Source organism: Cyprinus carpio, chromosome B5, assembly GCF_018340385.1.
Source record: "Cyprinus carpio isolate SPL01 chromosome B5, ASM1834038v1, whole genome shotgun sequence".
Classification (NCBI taxonomy): domain Eukaryota; kingdom Metazoa; phylum Chordata; class Actinopteri; order Cypriniformes; family Cyprinidae; genus Cyprinus; species Cyprinus carpio.
The window spans coordinates 26857865-26878803 of NC_056601.1; the positions used below are offsets into that span (position 1 = coordinate 26857865).

Here is a 20939-nt window from a genome sequence, read left to right on the forward strand (position 1 = left end):
ATAACTGAGGAAGTCAAGTCAAGTCAAGTCAAGTCATCTTTATTTATATAGCGCTTTTAACAAAAAAGATTGCGTCAAAGCAACTGAACAACATTAATTAGGAAAACAGTATCAATAATGCAAAATGACAGTTAAAGGCAGTTCATCATTGAATTCAGCGATGTCATCATGCAGCTCAGTTCAGTTTAAATGGTATCTGTGCAATAATTTGCAATCAAGTCAACGATATCGCTGTAAATGAAGTGTCCCCAACTAAGCAAGCCAGAGGCGACAGTGGCAAAGAACCAAAACTCCATCAGTGACAGAATGGAGAAAAAAAACCTTGGGAGAAACCAGGCTCAGTCGGGGGGCAGTTCTCCTCTGACCAGACGAAACCAGCAGTCTCAATTCCAGGCTGCAGCAAAGTCAGATTGTACAGAAGAATCATCTGTTTCCTGTGGTCTTGTCCTGGTGGTCGTCTGAGACAAGGTCTTTACAGGGGTATCTGTCTCTGGGTCTCTAGTCCTGGTCTCCGCTGTCTTTCAGGGCTGTAGAGGTCCTTTCTAGGTGCTAATCCACCATCTGGGCTGGATACATACTGGATCCGGGTGACTGCAGTGACCCTCTGACTTGGATACAGACTGGATCTGGTGGCTACGGTGACCTCGGAATAAGAGAGAAACAGACTAAAATGAGCGTAGATGCCATTCTTCTAACGATGTAGCGAGTACATCGGGTGTTATGGGAAGTGTTCCCAGTTCCGGTTTACCTAATTAATGCAGCCTAAAAATCCTTTAACAGATTTGGATATTAGAAGTGTATTAGTATGTTATGTGTAGGCCAGGTTAAAGAGATGGGTCTTTAATCTAGATTTAAACTGCAAGAGTGTGTCTGCCTCCCGAACAATGTTAGGTAGGTTATTCCAGAGTTTGAGCGCTAAATAGGAGAAGGATCTGCCGCCCGCAGTTGACTTAGATATTCTAGGTATTATCAAGTTGCCAGAGTTTTGAGAACGCAGCGGACGTGGAGGACTATAATGTAACAAGAGCTCGTTCAAATACTGAGGTGCTAAACCATTCAGGGCTTTATAAGTAATAAGCAAGATTTTAAAATCTATACGATGTTTGATAGGGAGCCAGTGCAGTGTTGACAGGACCGGGCTAATATGATCATACTTCCTGGTTCTAGTAAGAACTCTAGCTGCTGCATTTTGGACTAACTGGAGTTTGTTTACTAAGCGTGCAGAACAACCACCCAATAGAGCATTAGAATAGTCTAACCTTGAGGTCATAAACGCATGGATTAACATTTCTGCATTTGACATTGAGAGCAGCAGGCCGTAATTTAGATATATATTTTTGAGATGGAAAAATGCAGTTTTACAAATGTTAGAAACATTGCTTTCTAAGGAAAGGTTGCTATCAAATAGCACACCTAGGTTCCTAACTGATGATGAAGAATTGACAGAGCAGCCATCAAAGCTTAGACAGCATTCTAGGTCATTACATGCAGAGCTTTTAGGCCCTATAATTAACACCTCTGTTTTTTTTCAGAATTTAGCAGTAAGAAATTACTCGTCATCCAGTTTTTTTATATCGACTATGCATTCCGTTAGTTTTTCAAATTGGTATGTTTCGCCAGGCCGCAGAGAAATATAGAGCTGAGGAAGTAACATCCAGGGCTAGGAAATCATACACTGATCTTGACAGAGAATTGATTGATTGATTCGATTTGATTGGCATGTTCAATTGTACATAAAAAAACAAACAAACAAACAGTTTTTTAAATATTTTAATTGATTTCCCAATCTATTTTAAGTTTGACAACAGCACTAGTTTCATATTTTCTTTGCTAATTTATGTATTTTTTCCTCGATTTCTAACAATTTCTTTCTTTCATTATCCTTCCACACAAAGGCTTCCATTGTAGTATATGCAACATGTTATTAGATTAAGTCAGTGTCTGCAGAAGATAGTTGGATAATTTTATCAATTATTCTCTCTATCCTATTTTTTCCCCAACCAGCATTTTCCTTACCATATTTATAGCTATAAATCTCAACTGTATTCTTTCATTAGCTCCCAGTAGCCCATCTCCCATAGCCTTTTTCTATACGGGCTTTACTCCAGTGTAGAAAACCACACTGTCTGCCACAGCACAGTAAAAATCACAGTAATGACCAGAGACAGGAGGGGATGGAACCATCCAACGGGAGAAGAATTGGATGACTTGTTTTGAGCACAGACCAAACATGTGTTTATGAACTGGCCACCACCAAAAGTGAAGATAAACGGCTGCCAGTGAGAGGCATAAGTCTGCTTGAAAATTGGATTATTGTCATTCTGGGGCCTCAGTTTGGTTCCTTTTGTCCTAAATGATGAACAATGTCTGCATCCATTGCCAATCTGGCCTTGTTCAGCCTTGTTACGTTTATCTTCTAATTCCTTTACCTTTCAATTGTTTCTCATGTTTTCACAGCTTTTATATCAGTTTTTAAGGCAAAGTCTGGTGAGCAATTTAAAATGTAAATAATACTGACAGGGTTATTCTTGACAATTTCCTCTAGACCATCAGCTCTCATTTATATTATCTGACTCACAATGTTGTTTTGAATCTCAAGAAATGGGTTCTTTTTTGCCTGGGCTTTGGGCTTTTCAGTGGCCTCTGTTCTTGGCACAGCTCTGATTGAAATGTTACAGGTATTTCACTAGTCAGTTGGAAAATGAATAAACACAGTTTTCTACATGATGCAATAGCTTCACAAAAACTTTTATCAAGTTTCCAATGCAAAACTTAATGCACAGTATATAATTTAAAGGGGTCCTATTATGCTTTTTCACTTTTTCAACTTTAGTTAGTCTGTAATGTTGCTGTTTGAGCATAAAAAAGATCTGCAAAGTTACAAAGGTCAAAGTCAAATTCAAAAGGAGATATTTTATTTAACAGAAATCACTTTTCAAAAACTACAACGAACAACTCATTTGGACTACAACACATATTTTCCGGGATTTGTGATATCACAAATATCGACGAATGGGACGAGACCTGGTTGAGCTGCACTATAGACGGCAACGAGTGTTATCACTATGTTGGAGACACGCTAGCTTTCCCAAGGCAGACGAACTTAGAGTGGTTACAATCATCCGGGTTTAAATCGTGCTCAAAATGTATTTGTTTTTGATGCAATATTTACACTGAAGCTTGCAGGCGGCTATGGTAAGGGGCGTGACATTTCCCGACCAGGCACAGAGTGGTGCCAATCACAACACACATTGGCCCAGCTAACCAATCACAGCACATCTCGTATTCCAGAAGCCAGGCCTTCTTTTGATACAGGAACTATTCAAGCCATTCATGCCAGACTGGAGAGAGAGGTGTAATAATGTAAAATATGTGAAAAATAATGTTTTTCAAACAACTATGACAGCCTGTTCTAGTACACCCCCAAAACAAAATCAAGACTTTGTAAAAGAGCAAAAGAGGACCCCTTTAAAGTGTATGCAACCTATCTCTTAAATGGACCATTGACACTCCTAATTGAGATTGTAGATAGAATGTCAATGGTCTATTTGAGAGATAGGTGGGAGTAATGCAGTTTTAAGTCTGCGATCTGCTGTAAAGCAAGAAGAAGAAGAAGAAGAAGACGCCTCACGGCTTAAGAAGAAGACGCAAACTCACTCAGGACAGTTCAGACATTGTGGTGAAAATCAGAGGTAAAAAACGCTATACTGTTCAGTTTCTTGCACAGACCGACCGTTTTGTGTCTTTACACATCAATGTATCGTCCCGAGCTGCAGGGTTTAATTTGGTTTTGTTTGTGTATGTTTTATGACTCTCAAAGCGTGATTCCCATCCACTTACATTATACGACTGCCAGACTGCAACGGTTTGAGTTTTAAAAAAAAATCTCCGTTTGTATTCTACTGAAGAAACAAAGTCACCTACATCTTGTAAGCAGATAAACATCACATTTTCATTTTAGGGTAAACTATCCATTTAGGTAAATGTACATTTTATAGAACCACATTTTACGTAAAATATCTACAAATTATCATGAGATCAGTTTGGATTTCTGCCCTTTGATTGCTTTACAAAAACTAATGGCATACTAATGTGTACACTATTCATGCAAAGTTCTCATTAATATTGACAAACTTTTGTCCATTATTTCTGCACAGTATAAAATACAAAAAAGTTCAGTTACAACACCCAAATCATTTTTAAAAAGTCTGAAGAAAGAAGCCTTTTTTAATCATGATATCAGGTTTTCTGGGGAAATACTGGGGTCCATAGAAAATTTCACCTAATAGATCTTCATGCACTATATTTTTTTCTGTTTGTTTTAACAGTGTTTTGTTGTAGGAAAAAAACTCTCATAGTTCTATCCTCATACTCAATAATTAGCAGGTTTGATGAGATGGCCATGTTGAAATGCAACTTATCAAGATCATGTTCTAGTCAAACTTTGTTTCCGAAAAGCTTCTATATGAATTGTACTAAGAGTTTAAAAAACGAAGCAGACTCCAGTCTGTAATGTACTTTATTTTATTAATAATTTTAAATTCTGACACATTCTGATTGTGACACAATATGTGAGCTTTTAAAAACTGATCTCTGACAAAAGCTACCACCACCCAGTTTTATGAGTGAACAGCCATTCTGTCTGAACAATGTAAAAATTTAACATAATTAACCCATCTACAGCTACATTTCACTGAAATGAAGCTGAACTGATTAAACCAAATCATTGGACCCATACACCTACTACAGTATCTACAATTTTCCACCAGACCGATATTATAAGCATGTTCATCATCAATCATTATCACAGAACATGCAGACTTGCTTAAAAGACTCAAGTAACCCTCCTCTGCCCATATAAAGTACAATCATATCTATATCAACACATAAGTCTACGTCATATATACCTATTGGCTTGTTAGGTGCAGCTCTTTTGTGTTCCATTACTCCCAGATGTTGTGCCATATTCTGTAATGACCTTGACGAATACAAGTCATACAGAATACATAATATAAACCATAACTTCATAACTGGAGGTAATTAATATTTAATTTGTTTTCATTTCAACCTTAACATGATCACACTAATTCAATTCTACTTGACTACTGTAATACTTAAAGTAGTGTTTGATCAGAATTCTGGCCTCTTGTAGGGCCATAAAGAGTAAAGTTGGACAGATCCATAGTGCAACCTGTACAGTAAGTACTGGATCTGCCAGGCACTGGTGAATACTGGGTTTTTAATGCTAACTGTCTCTTGAATTTCAGTATCCAAAAACCCGGCTCATTGAGCATGCTCCGGCCCGCCAATGTCCGCGGTGATGTTGATGAAGAGTGGTGCTCTGTGGACAGACAGAATCTTGTAGGAACAGGAGTTCAAACCATCAGTCTTCCATGCCTGATTAGTATTCTGTAGCAACTGCATCCTGTGTTGGGCAAAGTGAAAACAGAGCATCAGACGCCACACTGAAAATAAACATTTACATGTTAAGTGCAACATTATCATATTCCTGAATTTGTAAAAGGGTCATGAATTGAGAAATCAAAATTTCCTTGATCTTTTGACATGTCCTTTATACTATAAAAGGTCATTGTACTATGAAAGCATCCTGGGCTGCAGTTCCCAAAAGCATTGTAAGCATAAGTTGACCATAGCTCCATAGGTTCCAATGGGTTTTCGATGTACTCAAAAAAACACTTTTTTATTGATACCAAGTACAGAAAATGGCAGAAAAATCATAGTTCTCTATCCAAAGGTATTTAGGTGCCACGCAAACCACACAATTTCATAAACGCGAATCAACACTTTTCACAGTTAGTTAATCTAAACAGCTATAATAGTAAAATTATAGTTTTCGAGAGAGCTCCAAATGTTATAATTATTTCGGTAACACTTTAGAATAAGGAACACATATTCACTATTATTTCAGAGTTTTCCCTCAATAAACTCCTAATTTGCTGCCTATAAATAGTTAGTAAGGTAGTTGTTAAATTCAGGTGTGAGGTAGGATTAAAGGATCTAAAATATGGTAATGCAAAATAAGCCATTAATATGTGCTTTATAAGTACCTATAAACAGCCAGTATGCTATTAATATGCATGCTGATTAGCAACTATTTAATAGTGAGAACTGACCCTTAAAATAAAGTGTTACCCTTATTTCGGATGCACAGATGTTAGACAATCATAGCCATAGGCATTTACAGTGAAGTCTAAGGCTGATGATACACGGGGTAACTTTTTGAGCAATTTTGCTGTGCAACATTTTTTGAGCAATCATCAGCCTAACTCAAAACACTCATTTTTGGAGTTAATTCCCCTTTAACACTTAAGAATATAATTGCAGACTGTTAACAGAGTAATGAGAGATAACTGAGGACGATGGCAAATTATTTTCAGATCCTGAGCACCACTGACAAACATCTAATCTTGTAAAATGTGTGGTAAGTACTGCCGCTCCATGGTATAAACAAAGTGCGTGCGATCGCGAAAGTAAAACTAAATCGCGATCGTGCATTCAAAAGCAGTTTCAATGCCAGGCATAACAGCGGTTTTCTGATGCCCGCAATTTATATACAGTATAATTACCCAATGATATAACTGAGAGAAGAGTCTGGTTATTCTTTCATTTTCATTTTTTCATCTTTAAAAAGTTGAGTTTCTACTAAAATCAGTATTGTATCTGGTCGGTATTGAAAAGTACATTTTTAATTTTACGCAAGATGAGATACCCGCTGAGTTATTAGGTCATGTTTTCTCTCTTTTTTTCCAAACCGTGACAAAGGCCAGTCTCCTTTCTCTGCAGAATGCGATATATCCGCTCAACCAATCACAGCGCACCATTCCATGCACTCTAAACAGTAATGGCGGCACTTTGAATACACCCGGGTTCCTAGTTTTCCTCACCTACTTTGTACTTTGTGATCAACAAACAAGGACTACAAGATAAATCGCATGTGATTGTCATGGGCATCTCATCAGTAAAGCCTGTTCTGTAATTAATAGTAATGGTAAATCTCCATCACGTGCTTTCAGATGGAGCGGCATGTAATACACAGAGCCATAGATCACCGTCAAGCTACGCATTATCGCGTTTATTACATTAATCGCATTTGATTATGAACATGATATTGCATAGCTTGTTAGTGTTAGTGTTTTTATTAATGCCATTTATGTTTTTGTTAATACAGCATATAGCACTAGTCAACTAAATGAATGTAACATGGCAAAGATAAATGCACTTTTGGAAGTTGAATGTAAGGGAAATGTCATTTCGGAATTTCTGTGGTGTGATATTGTTGTTCATGTTCTTGTTCATGATGAAATTCTCTTTAATTGTTGTAATTAATTTTTTGGGAGCGATGACTGATGAATGCATTTTTAGTCCAGTGCCTGTATATAAGTATTGACCAAGTTCGGAGGCTGTCATACTGTATGTGGATCAACTTACTATGTTGTGTATTTTCAGTATGAAAAATAACTTTCATATTGATTCAATGGATTTATTGCATGTTGAGAAAAATAAATAAATAAAAATATCATGGATTTAATGCATTTTGGGAAAAATAATTATAATAAATCTTTGAAAATCAAAATATGGATTTGAATTTTTAATGCTATTATAACCTAAAGATGCTATGTGAAAGTTTGAAACAGAAAATAGTGGTTTTCATCTTCCCACTTTCTTGCTAAAGAAAACTAATTAATTATACAAATTAATCCAAATGGATTTATAGCATTTTGGAACCAAACTCGTGATGTCTTACAGCCATCGGCGATGGACGATGGCATCGTCTATCGGCCCAACCCTAGTCTGGATTATGACAAACTAAAAGAAAACCTCTGAAACTCTTAACTACATTTTTGGAGAGGTGTTTATGTTGTACATAATAGAAGATAACGCTATTATGTGTAAAATTTATTTTAGGAGAAAACTGGTTTATTTTAAGCTTCCCTATTTAAAATCCTCATTGTGTCAATGTCACAGAACGCAACATTTTCTCACACCTACAGTACATCGATGACTCCTCTGTCTTATAATTATTCCTAAAATAAGAATGCATGTGCTCATTCTAGAAGAAAACACTTCTCTACATTATTCATGACATTGGTTAATTTCCTTTAACATACACTTCAAACTGTGAGATCACATATAGTATGTGAGAAATGTGTTCATAGAAACGTAATTCATATATACCATGAGAGTAACCGGTCTTTACAACTCCTTGATATAAAAGCTGGAGAAACAACAGCATATTCATATTTTTGATGCAAGTATAAATGCAAACAGCTGTGCATTTATTTTCATTAATTAATACCTGTCATGAGATATGTATTTGTGGAATGTAAGGTAAGATACAAATTATTAGAAATTTGTTTTTAGACTTTTCATCTGCATTCAATACCATAAAGGTTGACATATCTGTGTCAAAACTTGTACAGCTGGGTGTAAACCCCTATTTGATTCGTTGGTATATCTCATTCCTCACTAATAGAGTTCAGAGAGTCAAAGTGAATAAAACGTTGTCATCCGCTATCATAACAAATGTTGGAGTACCCCAAGGTTGCGTCAGTTCTTTATATACTTTTCACCTTGTGTACAGATGACTGTCGGACTGACATGTTAAATCAGTATATTTTGAAGTATTCTGATGACACTGTCTTAATATCGGTGTTGAATGACGGGGACAGTCCTGGGTTTCATCAACAGGGTGTGACTAAATTGGTAGAATGGTGCGAGAACAATGATCTTGTCATCAATACAAGTAAAACAGAAGAGATTATATTTAGGTCTACATCTGATACTAATACAATGGCTGTTTTTATTCGTAATGGAAAAATCAGACAGGTTAAAACATACAAGTATTTAGGAGTGATGATTGATGATATTTTATCATGGAAAGATGATATTTATTCTCTCTGTAAAAACAAAGCAGAGAATCTACTTTCTTCGTCATCTTAGGTCATTCAGAGTAAGAAAGCAGATTCTTCTGTTGTTCTATATGACTGTGATAATGAGTGTACTGCAATATTGCAACTCCATTTGGTATAGGAGTTTGTCTGTTATGCTAAAAACAAAGTTGTTCAATCAATTAAAAATTTGTAGGTCAGCCCCTTGAGAAGCTATATGATTCAGCTTATTATAAGAATTTGTTAAGACTGGCCAATAATATAGTTTCTGATCCTAACCATGTCTTGCATAATGAGTTTGAATTATTACCATCAAACCGGAGGTACAGAGTCCCAAGATTTAACAAAGTTAGGCTGAAACATTCTTTTGTGCATCAGCCAATCCTAGAGTTGAATAAGAAGCTTAATAAAAAAAAATCAAGAGTATTGTGAACATGGTGTAGTTGTATAAGTGTAGTAGGAGGGTAAGGAATAATGTAATGTTTAAGGGAGTGAATGTATAATGTGTTTTGTTCTTGTGTGGATGAAGTGCATGTTGTTATTTAAAGGATGTTGTTTGTTGAAAACAGATACTGTGATGCAAGAAAAATGTCAGACTTGTCTGACAATAAAGTGCTATATCATATCATATCATATCATATCATATCATATCATATCATATCATATCATATCATATCCATGTATAATATCTTAATTTTAATGTGCATTTGTGTGAACCTCTGATACTTTTAACTCAATGAGATTGAAACAAAACTCAAAAACATTAATGTTGGGTCCAATCATGCACAATAACTGGTTTACAAATTAATTCACAGTTTAAACGCACTGAACAATCAAATAATGCTCTACTGGTGCGATTAGGCACATAAGCTTCAACCATTATTTCCTAATGTTGAGATGAAGACGAAAGAGATTCAAACCGCACATCAGCACATCTCAATCACTATCCACATACCAGTTAGTGAGCCAGAGTAGTGATGATGATAAAAGTCTAATCTGTCACTGTGGAAGTGAACTTAAAACAGATTTATTCAAACATGTGATGTCACAAAAATGTTTAACACATTAAATATAAAACACTAAATTGTTCCATTTTCATTTGTTTTGAAAAAATGTATGTGCTTTTTGCTTTGTGAATGGTGCAATCCTTAGTAGACCACATGATCGGTTTGGATGTGATTGCAAGTGCTATAAAATTTGCATGTTTTAATACATGTAAACCTTTTGTAAACAAGACTCCAGTGTTTTCATGTAAATAATTTTTCTATATCACTTTTCTGGTTGTTTTGAATCATTCTTCAACCAAAGTTAACCACAGTTCGGTATTTACACCTGGAAAGGCTTCTAGGAAATGATAGAGCATTAAGTGGGAAAACAACATCACAAGCATCAATAGAATAGTATTATCAATAGAATTTATGAATCCAGTCATATTTTGTTTCATTCTGTTTGAAAAATGTACAGAAATTGGTTTGATAATATCAATGTCATAGTTAAAAATCTGAAAATTAAGTAAGATGGCACTGTAATCTAACTTTCTAACTGCTCAATGAGTAACGCTATTAACTCAATAGTCAATTTTGGCAGGTTATGATTCATAAATTCACTTTGAATGCCATCGCTATCTGCTCTAGCACACTTTACTGAAGACAAGAGGCCAATTTTCATTTACATTTAATTATTTCACAGATACATTTATCCAAAGTAACAAAGTGACAAATGAGGACAATATAAGCAATCAAACCAAGTGTCAATTTTTTATTATTATTTTTTTTTTTTTGTATTTTTCAATTTTCTACCCACTGTCACTCCCTAGGCATTGTGAAATGCTGCATATCCAATATTTCGGCATATCACAGATGCCAAAAGCACCCTGTTTTGGGGCATGATTTTCATTATTGGACTTGGGACTGAAAACGGGCTGGAGTTTTTTAATTCATTTCAATGGAGGAAAGGCTTCCATACAAGTGAACTGACCTTTGTGAGGAATGACCTTTGTGTTATATAACTGCTGGTTTACAACAGACGGCACAGAGAATTGTGTGACAGGTAGGATTAGGTTTATGGCACTACTCTAAAATTTTATGGTGCAAATCATCATCTTTAAACTCGTAGAAACCGAAAATGATACAATTATTGAGAATTTGATTTTTATAATTAATTATATATACATAGATACATACATACATACACACACATGTTGTGGATTTGTTAATCTGGTTTATTTCTGATAATTTTGTTTTGGATTTTTAATGGCTGGTATATTAATTTCAGTAGCAGAACTGTACGAATGTACAGAGTCCTCACATTAAATTTCAGTTAAACTATTAGTTTCCACAGTTTTAGAATTAGATTTTTTACTGTATTCATCTAACCCATATTTTTTAGTATGATGCTAAATACTAAGTAAGTTGTCATTATCACTGGATGTACTGAGCTCATTTCCTTAAATAAATTGTGATTTAACAATGCATGCTCTCAAAATAGTTTATTACTTTAGTTATGATTTCTTAGAAGACCAGAATAACACTAATACTACAATATATATTTATCATTCATACTTAAACTGACCTGTTTTTATTGATTTGATTGCCGCTGTCCCTCTTGTGAAAGACCATGGTGTAGCGAGCCACTTCCGGGGATGGACGGATTATTGACATTTTCTGCAGTGTCACCCTGAAAAAGACGGTTCTGTTAAAATTCTTAACAATGAGAAGACAGCAATGTTCTAAAACAGACAATACTACATCAGAAATTGAAAACTGAAAATGCCCCTTCATATTACATTTATTCTGTCCTTTTTTAATGTTTGAAAGTTCTCTTACCTTATTCTCAGGTCGTCGTCCTCTCCACCCCAGCCCCAGTAGGAGTTTGGGAAGCCATTCACCTTGTGAAACTGATCCTTTGTCATGGCCGAAACTCCTCCAAAGTAACCTTTGTATCTGAGTCTGGGCAAAAAGTGACAAATGTCTTTAACAATTATTTAAAAATAACTATAATATACCATTTTACAAAATAAGTTCTAGAAATTACTTGAGGTATGACATATTAATTTTAGCTGAATGGCAACGGAAAATAAAGAACCTCTAAAACTGTAGAATACCAAGGAACAAGCTACTTAAATAAGTTTATGATTTAAGTTTTACATGCAGAACAAAAACTGTTGCATGTAGAGGAAGACCATCTCCATAGTGCTTGATACAACCCACCTGCAAACTACCTTAAAAACTGTGTGCAACAGTTATTTACAATTAGAATATGTGTGAAATGTCTCATTTGATTTGGTACTGCTTTAAATGATTTAATTCAATAATTATCTGAATCAAAGCAGTTTGTAATCGCATAAAGCTGTATCAAATTACTTTAGATATATATATATATATATATATATATATATATATATATATATTTCTGTATTATACTAAATATAAAAAAAAACATTTTATATATATATAAAAAAAAAAAAACATTTTCAAAACTTACACTACTGTGATGTGGAATTTTAAGTTTGTAAGTTCAGTAGTAACATTTAGTAAAGTAGTCTTGAAATGCATGCAGCTCCTACTTGCAGACTAAAGCAAAATATATAAATAATTGTCACAAAATGTATAAAGTTATTGTATGTTAATTATAAGTTAATGTATAATTATTATCTAATTACTACTGTACATCACTTTTGCCCAGATCACACTACTGAAAAATGTGTTTAACTAGTAGTGTCACTGCTTTTAGTTACTCCCAGCACTGCTGTTGCTTTAGTATTTTAGAGAGAAACAGTACTGTTAAATGATTTACATGAATGTATTGTAATTTGCCCTGGATAAGAATGTCTGTTCAATGAAGAAGACTGCATTACTCACTTGTACCCAGTGGAATTTCTCCCCACTACCAAGTGTTTAGGCTGATCCTCACACATGTATAAATTATGATCATTCTCAGGAACTAGATCAACATCATGGAAGATGAAACAGTCCCAGCTGTGGTCTTTCAGAGCCTCGAGGTAGCCAACATTTAATAACTTTGCCCTGTTAAATGTAGCATCTCCAGCCTACAAGACAAAAGACATTTATTTTACACACACACAGTATTGTGTTTACACACAGTAAAAGCTTGCAAATCTTCTATGTTGTGAGTTCCTGTAGATCACCAGGTCTTTTCCAACACTCATTTCATGAATTCAAAGATCAAAAAAGAACAAATAATTTTTTAGGTGTATAGGTGTACAGTGACACAAAGAGCTGGAGATATGTTATTTGATTTAAAAAAGAAAATAATTTGATTTAAAAAGAAAGTAATTGTTATTATAAGATCTGAATCTGACCTTAACAGTTTTTACAGACAGAACAACTAACAGAACTAGAAAAACTTAACTGGGAACAACTTCATAACATGAAAAGAAAAGCATGCATAACCCCTTGAGGCCACTATTTTCACTTTACCTAATCATACGTTTCCTCAAAATGAAAATATTCATATTACCAACATAGGCTGGTGGCATTTTTCTCAATTGTGTTGTTGAAGGTGTCATAGGAAAAATTTTGTTGATTTTTCTTTTATAGTTAATTGTAAAATTAAAACAATTGAGAAATAATGTTGAAGGAAGCTGAAAACTTCCTCTACAGTCCAAAAGACTCGTAACCGGCCACATTTACTTATCAAAAATGGTAATTCAGTAGTCAGAAACTTGGCTTGCTCTGTCACTGTAATAAGGCAGCGGCTATTTACACTAAGACGCTATTTACACGAAGTGCAAATAGCTATAGATTCTATTTACACTATTTTACTACTTTTACTATTTATTGCAAATAGTGGCAATTACCTTCACCCAGGGGCGGATTTAGTGAATTGGGGGCCCCAGGCAAATATAGGAATGGGGCCCTATACATTTGCACACATTTACCTAGATCAACCCTCGAGGTCCTTTTTTGTCGTGATGCTTGCTGCTTCACAATTGTTCCAGATTGTTGTGTCCAATGTTTCTACATTTTTTATGTACATGTTCTAATGGGATTCTTTAATTTACATTTATTCATTTAGCAGATACTTTTATTATTTCATGTTGTAGACCACGAAATAGCAATTGATTTACCGTTTTTTTAGTTTTTAACATAAAACAAAATAAATTATAAAAATGATAAACCTCACAACTGAAAACTTTATATTTCTGGGATGAGTCAGAAGTATAAATTATTATATTATTTAAAACAGATTTATGTGAGTGAATATTCGCATTGGTCTGAACAAAAACTGCAGACTGGATTATTGAAAATGCACATTCATTCTCTGCCAGTAGGAGGTGCTTTTGGAGTCAGAAATATAGTGGTTTCCCCGGTAACAGCTCTAAACAAAACAGCTCAGCTCATAAATGGTACTTTATCAGGTAAAATGAAAATGTGAGTTACCAGCGTAAGCCTACATTTTATTTTAGTCATTTTAACTTAGGGCTGTCAATCAATTAAAATATATAATCACAATTAATGGCATGATTGTCATGAGTTAACTTGTGAATAATCGCAACTTAATTGCACATTTTTATCTGTTCTAAATGTACCTTAAATGAATATTTTCCCCATGGTTTCACAGACAAGGCTTAAGCTAGTCCCAGACTAAAATGCATGTTTGAGCTGTCTCAACTGAAAATATCTTGCTCTGACACATCTTAAAACTCATTGTTCTGTGTCAATATGCACACCTGTAACACTTTCTTTTAAGGCATTTTTGTAATGCAAAAATTAATTTATGCAATAAATGTTTATTATTAGTGAAACCAGTTAACAGAGCATGAAGAGTAGACATGTTTCATAGGTCACAGATGTTTTTCAAAGAACTTGTTCATGTCTATTAGACACATGAAAAAAAAAAAAACAGAAATACTAGCTTTTCCTATTACTTCTCTTTCTTTGCACTGAGCACTTTACACAAACCTGTTTGCATTTTCTCATGACAGGGCAGCTCACTTCTGAACATGCAAAATGTACATTTATTATTTATTATTACATTTGTTTGCCTCTCTGTGCCACATACTGTATTTTGATGCAGCTAAATTCTCAAAACTGTTTTCACTGATACATTTGACTGTTTGTTGTCAGAAAACGGGATGAATATGAAATAGTGACTGAAACGCGACCCATTAAGACTAGCTCTCCCTTCCGAGAAGTTAATCTGCACAAAAATATATAATCGTGCCGTCGTCTGATAAAAATCAAATAGGCTACAGAAAAGCTTGAAGACAATAGCTGTGCTGTGATTTCAGCTATACTTATATGTAAAATTAGAGAAGCAACATATCAGTGTTTTAACTGAAAGCGCAGCTCCTTTTAGCCGCGCGCTGAACGCAGAGAGAGAAAGTGTGCGCGCGCTGGGAAAGAGGGACCTCGCGCTCGTGCGGCAGTCAGCTTTAAATGCATAAAATTTTATTTTGCTACAAGCTGGATACACAAGAAGCACGTTCAACTCGGACGCGCAGACGATTGTCGTGCATAAACACCGTAAACAGCAACCGTTCGCGTGTCCGCGCTTAATGCGCATCTCCTATATGAAAAGCATTAGGGGGCCCTTGCCTTTTGGGGGCCCAAGGCAGTCGCCTACCTTTGCCTAATGGGTAAGTCCGCCCCTGCCTGCACCTCAGTATTGTAGTACATTGTAAAACAGTATACAATATTAACTTACTGAGTGTAAATTAATCAAATTATTAAATGGATGCCACCTTATTGGGACAATAAAGCCCTCCCTACACCTTTCCTAACCCTACCCGATACTTTATTTTCAACTTTTTGATTATATTCTTCATTTTCATTGAAAATAAATGCTTTTCTGAAATTTGAAAAGGGAGAAATTTTTTTGCCAAAAGGTGGATTCGAATCCAGGTCGATTGCGTCAAAATGAATACGTTACATGTTTTACCATCTGCACCACTAAAGGTCATGTGCTCAGTTGTCTTTTGTAGTGTTGACTAGCCGAATCTCACATTGGGCGGAGTTAGTGTAAATAGCTTCAGCCAACAAGGCGGGCTATTTGCACTTAGTGTAAATAGACTCTCCGTAGGAAATCATATACTATTGTTGAAGACAACAGTTCTGTCTTTCAAATTGATTTTATATGACTAAACAACAAAAAGTGTGTCCTTCAAAATGAACTCAATGTTTAATATTTGCAGTCATTTCAGTTTGGTCTTACCAGTTTTTGCAGAATAGACTGTTTGGTGAATGCGTAACAATGTATTACAGGCTTTGCAAATAGGCTGTTATTTAAGGAAGGGCAATGCAAACTATAATGGAACCAGGAGCAAAGTCATAAGCAAACACTGTTATGCATTTCACATATGAAGAGGGCTGTTATGTTTAAGTCTTAAAGGTAAAAAAAGCAATAAAAGTCCCTTTTAACGTCAGATAGAAACTAGGAAATGTTCATAAAAAAAAAACTAAATTACGTTTATGGTCCAAGAAACCTTTACTAACATAAAAAATGAAGACTTGACTCCCTAAAAACGGCACCAAATTCTAGCAACAAGGATCATATGACTGCAAAAAACGCCTGCCGGGGCTAATAGGAGTCTAGCCCACCTGGTGAATGACATAGATGGCGTAGTGAAGCTGCTGCCTCTGTAAGAACGGGTGAAGGTGGTAGAGGAGGTAGAGCAGGTGCTTCTCTCGGTTTCTGTGAGGGATAAGGATGGCCACACTCTGCCTGGCCATACAGTCAGAGGGCTTATATTGACCCTCCACGACCTCCCCGTTTTCACTCTCTACCTGCCCTATCGTCAGCGAGGGATCAAATGACAGCTTGAAAGCGCCTCCTGCGGAGAAGAACAGTCAGAAATAAATAAACACACATGTACACAGGCCCACAAGTAAGTGAAAGGCCCACGGACCAGGTGCAGGCCTTAAATACAGCACCAGCTGGGGCCCACATTAATTAAAGGGCCCCAACTTTGGAAACAAGCCCGAATTAGCAAGCAGCTGTGGAATGAAAAAAACTGTGATGTGTAAACATTGACATTCACATAGAGGTGGTTGTGAGATTCCCACGTTTCTCTGTGTTGCAGTTTCATGGTTCAGATCTTTACCCAGTATTATCAGCTCATTTTGCAAAGACCTAAGGTTTTAAATGTTATTGTTGTTTAAAGGTTACTAAAAAAAATAAAAATTCACCCAAAAGTGACATTAACCCAAATTTTAATACCAAGCATTGTAAATGAAAATCATATTTAGGTCATGACTCCAAGTCACTGCTTATTAACCTGCTGAAAAATGGTGAGCTGTTTAAAATGCTTTAGTTCTAAAATGTTTTGCCCCATGTGATGTCTATTTTTATATTGTATGTTTATGCTATCACCACACATTTGCACATTTCTATTTTTCTTCATTTTTCAATACTTTATGGTATATTTTGTTGTATGCTGGAATTACGAGCAACTATAGTAGATTATTAGGTAACGCTTTAGATTAGGCAACGCTATTCACTGTTAGCTAATTGCTTTATTAGCATGTCTATTACTAGCATATTGGCTGATTATTACCATTTATAAAGCACATATTAATGCCTTATTCTGCATGACAATATTTTAGATCCCCTTAACTCTACCCAGTACCTAAACAACTACCTTACTTTGTCAATAAGCAGCGAATTAAGAGTATATTGAGGGAAAACTCCTAGTGTTCCTTAATCTAAAGTGTTACCGACTATTAAACAATTAAATAAATAAGCTTAATGATAAAATAGATATATGGAAGTTTGAAGGAGTACAATTTTGTAATAATACATTTGCATATTTGCACATCAGTACCTTATATATACCTTCATCTAGGCTACAAATATTCCATATTGTAGGATGTGTATATTAAATTGCAAAATAAATATACATGGTACATCAATCTGGACTTTTAATACTTCAGTACTTTTTGATACTTTCACAAGGTCATTTTTGACCATAAACAGTATGATAAGTGTGACTATTTTTAAGATTTAGCCTTTTGAATCATGTCCACTACTTTTGTGCATGTGTGTTAACATAGCAAGTGCCACAAAATCCACAAAGTTTTGTACTATTCCAATAGATTTAAAAAAAGTAAAAACACTGATAATTTTTTCAGTCTAAAATGAGTACTTTTACTGGTGTAATATTTTCTAAGTGTATCTGTACTTTTACTTTAAGAAGTTGATTTGTATTTCATTCACCACTGATGAGATGCTGATCATGAGCAGATGGTGATTTACGCTGCCAAGTTCCAAAAAAAATAACACAGAGAACAAATTACATTTCAGAGTATAAAATAAATCATCATGCATTTTCCCTGGATAGATAACAGGCTGGAACATTCTGCCTTTTGCATTTTACACTCTCAAAGCTGTCACTGGGACAATATCTTTTCAAGAGGTACACATTTGTACCTAAAGGGTTCATATTGGTGCCTACATATTAGCGCCTAAAAGGTACAAAAATTTACCTTTTGAAAAATTTAAACCAATTTTGACCATTGCTTATACTTCAAGCATAAAATTTCATTAAGATCAACCCACAAAAAAAAGATAAACTCAGACAACACTCACGGAGCAGCGGTGAGCGCTCTGGACAGCTCTCTGTGGCAGCCTGCTCTCCTGCACGCTCCTCTATGCTATGCATCATCTCTGATTCCAGCTCCAGCTTAGCAAACCCCTCGACACTCGTATCTTCAGGATTTGATTCCTCCTGGACATGCTTAACTGTGTCATCATTTGACAATGTTGCTATCCACGCTACAACACACAGACACAACAGTAGAAAAAACAGAAACTTCCCCTTCCGTATCATCTTGTACATGGCTGGAAAGAGGCCCATGAGTGAAGTTTAGTTTGAGGTGAAATCCAGAGAACAGCAAGCAGGAGACATCTGAGCACCTGCTTGAAGAAAAACAAGCACTCAAAGTTGACAAGAGTTCCTCCAAAAGTCTCTTTCATCTGTTTTTTCATTCATTTTTCACTTGAGGGTAAATAATACATCAGTCGAAGTAACTTGCGAGAAGTCTTTTATGAAAAAGCTGAAACACAAAAAGAAAAAAAAAAAACAGTATTAGGGTGATGTTAAATTTGAATTTTCTTGGCCACATATTAATTGAAAGAGTACATGGATTATTGGTATTTATATACATGCATTTGTCACACTGCAATGCTATTGAAGTGAACAGCAAAAACACTAAACAGTTTTTTAAAACTACAAGAAAGGACTAAATGTAATCATACAGTAGCTCATATAAGAGTCAAAGCATGCAAGTTGTTTCAAAACTATGAAACAACACAAATGGAATCATAAGAATTACGTAGTGAGCAAAATGTAAAATAAATCAAAACATTATCTTTCTGTCTTTAGATTTTAGATTCTTCCAAACACACTTTGTCTGTATTACAGCTCTTCACACTCTTGGCATTCACTTAAGCTTCATATGCACCTGGGAAGCTTTGTTGACAAAATACATTTATTTTTTTACAATCACAATTATAACATATGATATTCACACACACACACGTCTGGTTTGCTATCCTTGAGGGGACTTCCCATAGGTGTAATGGTTTTTATACTGTACAAACCGTATTTTCTATCACTCTACACAAACCCTACACCTTACAGGAAACTTTCTGGATTTTTAGATTTTCAAAAAACTTCATTCTATATTATTTATAAGCTTGTTTCCCCTTGAGGACCTCAATTTAAGTCCCCCACAGTGACACGGGTCCCCATGAGTCTGTGTGTATTCAGTACCCATCAGGATATAAAAACAGGTGTACACACACACACACACACACACTTACATACACAAAATACCGCACTACTTTCCTTACTAGCAAGTGTTACCGGTTAGTCACATTCTTCAGGTTTTTCACCAGCAGAATTTTTTCATTGCCGTTCTTTTTCCTTCTTACATAGCTTGTCACTTCTACGCCCCTCTTCTCACGTTTCTTATTGACACACTTCACAACTTTAAGTCTGTTGTGTGCATTTCATCATTTGGTTGCTTTGTAACAGGTCCTTCTTGTCCTTGTCACGTCAAACAATTTATAAAGTGTATTGTTTTTAGCTAGTGCTTGCGAATGTGCTGCTGAAGGTCCTGTTTTCGAACTGTGTCTAATCAGTCACTTGTCGTTTGTTACGTTTTACTTTATAGAGGAAAGAAATAACATTGTATATCATGGCTGGGTGGGGGTAAAAAAGTATGACAACCCCGGGTCTGTAGTATAAGATAATTGCGTTGATGTATATTATCCCTTTAATGACTGTCACTTGAAAAATGTCATATGAAATCGGTTTATCATGCCTTAAAATGAGCATTTACGACATGTGAGTAATGACGTCTTGAGACCATGTTTAAAATATGAATTATTTTGACCTCATTTCAAATTAAAAGAATGCAAAGACTATGCGGTACTTTATGAGTAATGTTACAGCTTGTAATTGACCTATTTGACAACGTGGTTTAGGTATATGGTCGCACATTAGACAAAAACAAAAACAAAAAAGCGATTCTATTACGGTACACATGCTAGTTTGCACTGCGCACCTCTTAACTGTAATTTTTTTGAAGAGAACACAGACATATAAGGAAATTAAAAAGTAAATAAAGGTTAAAACGACTTACGGCTGTGAAAGCAGCTGCACTCTCAGTTCAAGCCCCACCACTGTACTAAAACACAGCATTTCCGCAAGACGCTGGTGGGACGTCATTGGCTGGAGTCATCCTGCTAATGGAGGCTGGTGAGGACCGCAACACCTGCCGGCAGCTGTAGTAACTACACCATTCCTCCCGCAAACAACAGCATTTTAACACGATATATTGGGCCTGTCCAAATATTCACACTTGTGGTCTTTGCATTTGCATTTGCACTTTAAAATAAACGTCTACGTTTCATTTCAGCAGCCCCTATCTTTATGTATAACATTTAAAGGGATAGTTCACCCAAAAAAATTTATTTCATCTTAGGTGTACTTTTTTATGATAGATTTATGCACTTTATTTTGCTTCAAAACCACTATTCACTACCATTATAAAGCTTGGAAGA

General features: G+C 35.5%; 1 protein-coding gene across 1 annotated transcript; it reads right to left on the bottom strand.

The window, feature by feature from the left end:
• Positions 1–4508: 4508 nt before the first annotated feature.
• LOC109105806 (beta-1,4-galactosyltransferase 4-like) lies at positions 4509–20655 on the bottom strand. Its single transcript, XM_042725097.1, has 7 exons — positions 20519–20655; positions 18459–18925; positions 16472–16704; positions 12770–12957; positions 11735–11857; positions 11481–11585; positions 4509–5425 (listed from the first exon to the last, which is right to left on the bottom strand). Exons 2-7 carry the CDS (start codon positions 18724–18726, stop codon positions 5284–5286), a joined length of 1059 nt encoding a protein of 352 aa, XP_042581031.1. The 5' UTR covers positions 18727–18925; positions 20519–20655; the 3' UTR covers positions 4509–5283.
• Between the last annotated feature and the right edge of the window lie 284 nt (positions 20656–20939).